At 45.9% G+C, this 6325-nt stretch overlaps 1 protein-coding gene across 1 annotated transcript; it reads right to left on the bottom strand.

The window, feature by feature from the left end:
* Window positions 1–665: 665 nt before the first annotated feature.
* Window positions 666–4580, bottom strand: LOC139348043 (terminal nucleotidyltransferase 5A-like). Its single transcript, XM_070987990.1, has 2 exons — window positions 3486–4580; window positions 666–2386 (listed from the first exon to the last, which is right to left on the bottom strand). Exons 1-2 carry the CDS (start codon window positions 3909–3911, stop codon window positions 1571–1573), a joined length of 1242 nt encoding a protein of 413 aa, XP_070844091.1. The 5' UTR covers window positions 3912–4580; the 3' UTR covers window positions 666–1570.
* Between the last annotated feature and the right edge of the window lie 1745 nt (window positions 4581–6325).

Here is a 6325-nt window from a genome sequence, read left to right as displayed (position 1 = left end):
CTAAACTTTAGCATGTAGTTTAAATGCATTTTGATGGGACTGCACGTGGTGAGAACGCATTTTTAAAAGCACCATGGGCAAAATGTTTACATATCCAAGTAGATTTCTTTTTGAAGCATTTTATCCCCTGCAGATGATTAGATTATCTCCTGTCTTTGATAAATAGCTTTTTGTTAATGAATCTGTGCGCTGGTTCGCTTTATTTTGCAACCCAATAAAACTGCAGATAAGCCCAGTTTAGTCTCTCTCTTGCTGCCAAACCTCTTTCTTTCTCTGCTCCTTTCTCTCAAAATGACCATCTATTTTACTGATGCGACCTCCACCTCCCCCTCTCAGTGCAGATGATGAGATTACGTTGTTACTCCCCCTTTGGTAATCAGGATGTGTGCTCGTCCAGCAGGACTGCAGATAAGAGCAGAGTCCTCATCTAAACATTGTCGAAAGAATCGGTTTGTCCAGAGCCTCCCTCAGTGTAAGAGACCTTCCTCAGCAAACTCGGTAAACTCTGTTCCACAGTACATTCATTATCACCTTGAAAACGTCAATTAGACAACTCAACACTTCTCTACGATAAAGAATCACAAAAATATCTCTTCCCTTTAGGCCAGTGGTTCTCAAACTTTTACAGGTCAGCACGATATCATCACAAACTTTATTTTCCCTCCGTAAATCACATTCATTCAACTTTGTTCACTCCATATTTCCCCCTGGGTCGTCCACCCTCACCTCCCTGCAGTTGCTCTGCGGCCCCCTCCAGGAAGGCCTGCCCCCCAGTTTGAGAACCACTGCTTTAGGCTTTATCTAGGCACTTAAAATTATTCCTGTACAGAAATAAAGCATGCATTGTTAAGTTGTTTTTTTTTTTTCCTCAGAATTTACATAAAGTCGAGTATCAAAGTAGATCTTTGGATTTGTAAACAAGTATCCAGTTCCTCATTTTGCATTGTCTGTGAAAAGGAGTCCCGCACACACACACACACGGCGCACATGGAAAAGGTCAGAGGATTGAAATTGTTTGACCGTGAATCAATATCTTCAGCACAACATTTGTGTCCTCTGTTATTCTCCGCGGCTGTATGAGAGCGTGGTTTGGTTTTTACTATGAATCATATACATGTTCATCATTTGAAAAGTGAGTTCCTGTGAGCTGTGAGTCACAACAGACAACAGAAAGGCCAGCGTATCCAAGCTGTTGGTCACTCTGACGCAAAGCTGTGGTTTGATCTACCAAAACGATCTTAGCTGGTGAAAGAACCCTAAAACTGACCCATCAATTGACCTCTCTCGTTGGCATCTCTGCCCGTGTACTCAGCTCCTCCTGGTACCTTACACCCCAGAGAAAAGCCTCGCTTTGGCGCATTGCCTTGATCCAGGTTCCTTGTCCTCATTTCCCCTCCTTCCTTTATTCGCTTCTTTTATCTGCGCTCTTTGTTTAATTTTGTCTCCATCATTTCCGTCTTTCATTTCCCTCAATCTCCAATCTCAAGGTAGAGATAAAAATCAAAATTCATCCCTTTCAAGGAGGTACAAGTTCTGCCAAGTACACCAAAATGAATGAATGCACGAAAGTTTAGTTACAGGGTAACCAGGTGGCGTACATGGGGTGTTGTGTAGGAGGAAGGTAATGCTGAGGAGGCGAGGGAGGGCAGGGGTAGACGGGCTGAACCTGCGCTACGTAATAGTTGCTGAAGTTGCCATCTGAGACGTAGGGAGCCGGCTGGTAGAAGCAGGTGACGTTGGCAGCGTTGGGGATGGCGTTCTGCTCGGCCAGGACCCGCAGTGCCAGCGAGGAGATGAGGCTGAGGGTCTGACGCCTCTCGTGGCCCATCAGGCACACCGTGCTCTCCTGCACCACGTCGTACAGCGTGGCCAGATAGTCGTACTTCCTGTCCTCCAAGTCCACGAAGTGGTTCTGCAGATACGACTCCAGCTTCCTCCTCTGCTCGCTCACGTCAGGAAAGTCTATGAAAAAGCGCGAGCACATGTAGCGCTGCAGCAGTTTCATCTCGCTGTCGGAAGCTGCGCGGAAACCCCGCACCAGCAGGTGGCAGTACTTCAGGAGACCCCCGCCTCGAATCTCCTCAGGGCTCCTCGTGCAGATGAGCCGCTTGCGCAGGTGATCGAGGGCGGTGGGGAAGTCGCCGTAGACACTTTCGCCAAGAATTGTGGGGTGGAAAGTGGCAGCCATGGGGTGTTCTGAGCACTCGTAGAAGAGGAGAAGTGAGTCCAGGCGGATCTGGAAGGAGTCCACACTGAACTCAAACTGCCGTCGAAGGGAGTCCACGAACTTCAGCTCCACGTTCTTGCCGCGGTTGTTGGAGAGGGAGATGAGGCTCCAGCGGTCTGAGTCATTGCACACCTTCACCATCTTTTGCACATAGGCCTCCTAAAAAAAATACACAGGTGAAACATGAGGTTCTAACATGATTTCATCTCATGTTTTAATAAGTTTGGAGTCAAGGACTGAAAACTGAAGAAGCTGAAGACAGTGTTTGAGTTACTAGTTACAGACAGCATGAGCAGATTTAACTTCTATATCCATATGAACCAGAGGACAAACAGGCCTATAATTAACCATATGAAGGCACCATTCACTCATTTGTTCTGATATACACTACATATGAAGAACAATTCTGCTTTTGGCTATGTGTTTCCTATATTTAAGATACAAAGGGCACTGCAACAGAATCAGAGAATTAATGGGCCACACTGGTCCATAATCATGTTTTGACATTTTTTAGAAGAATATGTGTCAGATTTCCTTTTTTTTCCATCACACAAGATGCCGACCGCCTTCTCTGTGTGACCTAACTCCTCCTCCTCCTCTCATTTCCTCCTTTGGCAGCTGTAGTTCTTGCACCAGTGCATCCATTTTTTCTTATTCTTTTGAAAACTACATTACAGCTACATTACTGCATGTACCCATGCTGGGTCACACTGTGGACATCTTCTGGATAAATAATGATTTAAATCATTAGTTTGGGCAGGTTTCAACAAACAGACACCGGAGCTTTATGCAGCAGATAAATTTCATGATTTGGTCTGTTAGTCATGATGTTGTGCTGATCACATCTGTTGGTGGGCCATTAGTAGCCTGGGTAGGCCTCGGTATCCAGGTAACTGAGGGCCGACTTATTAATGTGGATCTGACTCCAATTGGATTAGACAGAATCCTCTTTGAATTGGAAACCGACCTTTTTACTATTTGAAGGTGTATATCTCTGCGCTGGTTGGATGTATTTGGGGCAGATCTCAAACTTGTCTTTGTAAGATTCATTTAAATTTAATGTAAGTGCACTTGCAGACAGAAAATGTATGCGTTTGCCTGAAAAATGCCCAAAACTTCAGCAGTGTCCAATGCGCAATGAAGTGTGTATAACAGAAAAAGAGGAAAAATAAGGTTCTATGACATGATTGAAAAGTGTGAGACGAAATGAACATGAAATGATCTATATATATTTGAGTCATATATAGCTATATACTACCTTTAAGGTCATTGGTGTGATCTTTTCTTTGTTCACTCCCTCGGGCAAGAAGTCTAGAAGAGAGTCCAGAACTATATCTTTCACTATCTGAAACTCCATCTCTCCCTTCAGCTCGGCGCAGAATATTAAGTCCAGATCTTTCCATCCCAGACCGCTGTCCTCGTGCAGGACGTAGCTGGCCGCGGAGCCGTTCAGTCGCACCTCCCGGACATGTATCCGCTTCTCCTCCATGCGGCTCCGGACCACCTTGACGATATCCCGTGGCTTCACCTCCAGAGTGGGGAAACTCCACCGGCCGTGGATGGGGATGGAGCCGGTGAGGATGGTGTCCAGCCGCTGCACTTGCTCCCAGTTGAGCACGCTGAGGTTGATGCTCTCCCCGTCCGAGCAGCTGTCAGCCGCAGCAGACTCAACACTCTCGTCCATGTCGTGAAGAGGTAGATAGACGGACGTGAAAGACCAAACTTTCAACCAACTCCTGCTGGAGTAGTGGCATCAGTTAGCTGCAGCTTTCTGGAGAACTGAACGGTCAGAACCGACGTCTATCATAACAGCAATATGCTGGGCGACAACGCGTGACGGAAAGAACTAGCTGGGCGGTGTTGTGCTTGTCCTACTTCTTACATAAAGTCTGCAGTCCAGACAAATTCAATTCATGCGCTTTCCAGCCTTAAGGCTTAGTCACTGTCCAGCATCTGCTGCCCCGCTGCGCGCTCCGCTCCGCTACGGCGCTGTCCCCAAACTTTGGAAAGCAGAGATCCACTGTGAAAGCTCGAAACGATTCTTCCCCGCAGTGTCAGCTTTTAGTTATGTCCCAGACACTCACTGACGCATCCATCGCATCCGACGCAAACGTTTCATCCACCGCAGAAGTTTTACTTCTGTCCTCTTCGACGCACTTTTTACGCACAGATTATTGCGCGTCCCTCTGCGTAAGAGCAACTTTACGCATCGTGTTGAGACTGCTGCAAGTTTTCCACTGCACACCTACTTTCAGAAAGTGGTGTATGGCCGCTTTCCTCTTACATTTTGGACGTTTGTTGCTCGTTGAAACTGCGTGGTGCCACAGAGGTCCCACTCCACAGCTGCTGGAGAAATTGTGATCACTGTGCTTCCCGTCTGAGAAGTGCTGGGGCGGGTTGATTTGATTGACAGCTCACACCTACTAATAGCTGCCGCCGCTTCCCATCGTTACTTTGAGTGGCTGCAAGACCGGAGACTGAGGCGTGTCTGGAGAATGGGCGTTTAGAGAGAAAGGAAGGAGACAGATTAAGGCAGATAGTGCGTCGACCCTCAACCAAAAAACTCTTTTACTCGGAGTCGATTTCTCAGCGCTCCTCTCCAAACGCCCCCAGTGAGGCAGCCGCCCAGTAACTGTCCTGCAGTTTGCATTATCAGCAGCGGTGCTCATTACATTTCTGCTCTTCTCTGGTCAGTTTGATCATCGCATTGATGAGCTCACTCAGATATCTCTGCATCTTATTTTAACACGCACCAAAACACTTGAAGTGAGGAACTTTTTAACTGGTACAACTACGGTCAGACAGTCACGATGGATGCTTTGGCTGCTGCGCAATGACTGTCTTCTCTTCATTTCCACAGTGTGTGAAATCACGAGTACTGACCACTTTGTCTACCATAGCTGACTCTGGATAACAGCATCACTAATGTCACAAATAATATCAGTTCACTCTTACATTACAGTTACTCAGGAGCCTGATCATTCACAGGTGAGGCTTGGAATGCGCATACACCGAACGCCCTCTAGGGGTGGTTTTTCACCCATTATCATTTGGCCCTGCAGGCATTGTGTGCAGCACCTCTTCAATGTAGTTACTTTCCAAACTTGACGTAAAATTGCAGAAAACTTGTGCAACTGCATAACCTGTATTTATAGCTAATGTCGTATATTTAAAAGATCTGTTTGTGGTGACCTTCCCTGATACGTACAGTGTAAGCCGTCTGTTAGTATGTAGGCTATAGGCCACATCCTTTCTGCAGGCCAGTTGTCATGGAGAATTTATCAGTGCAGAGCTTGCCTCGTATATTTGCGTCACTACAGTCGAACCCATAAACCAGCTTACGACAGATTACCCTGTATGTGCAGTGACACACACATTCACACACAGCTATGCGCACAGACGCACACGTGCACGCTTACACCTCTGCAGATACGATGCTAGGCTTTTTGTCATTTTGAGTGATTATTACCGCATGCCCCTTGCATGCTCAGGTCGTAAACGGTGAAAGAAACATGCTGTAAAAAGTCATGTTTGTAATGAGAAAAATTTTTAAGCAATGTGAGACAAAACCACTAACAACCGTCAAACACAGCACATGTTCACACTTGCAACGCAATAAGACTTCTTCCACATTTTCACATACACATACAGGTACATATAGCATGCATAAACTGTGCCATTTCACAATACCTTGAAGACATTTAGGTCAGTTTAACTGCAACTAATTTAAGTGTCAATGGCATTTGAATATTCAGTGAAGTGCGTGGGAGCTCTTTTCACTTTTTGGTATTGCTTCTTTTCTGAGTCTCATTCATTAAACAGTGTCCAGAGCGGAAGCTACTAACAGCTTTAAGTGTGTGATAAACAAAGGTCACATTAAAAAAAAAAAACGAAAGTGACAATAGAGTTAAAAACCTGACACTTTATTCAGGCTGAGTTACAGACAAGTTTGCATTAACATTTCCAGGTTACAGATTGTGAAGCTCTGTATGCTGAGACAGCTCAGTCACACTTGGTACGTTCCCCATTCACCAACAGGCTCGATGTCAGGCTTACTGGTGGGGATGCTTACCATGAAGCAGCTACTTAGCTGACCTC

Source organism: Chaetodon trifascialis, chromosome 19 (genome assembly GCF_039877785.1).
Source record: "Chaetodon trifascialis isolate fChaTrf1 chromosome 19, fChaTrf1.hap1, whole genome shotgun sequence".
NCBI lineage: Eukaryota > Metazoa > Chordata > Actinopteri > Chaetodontiformes > Chaetodontidae > Chaetodon > Chaetodon trifascialis.
The sequence above is the reverse complement of the archived record's forward strand: the minus strand, read 5'-3'. Positions and strand labels throughout refer to the sequence as shown.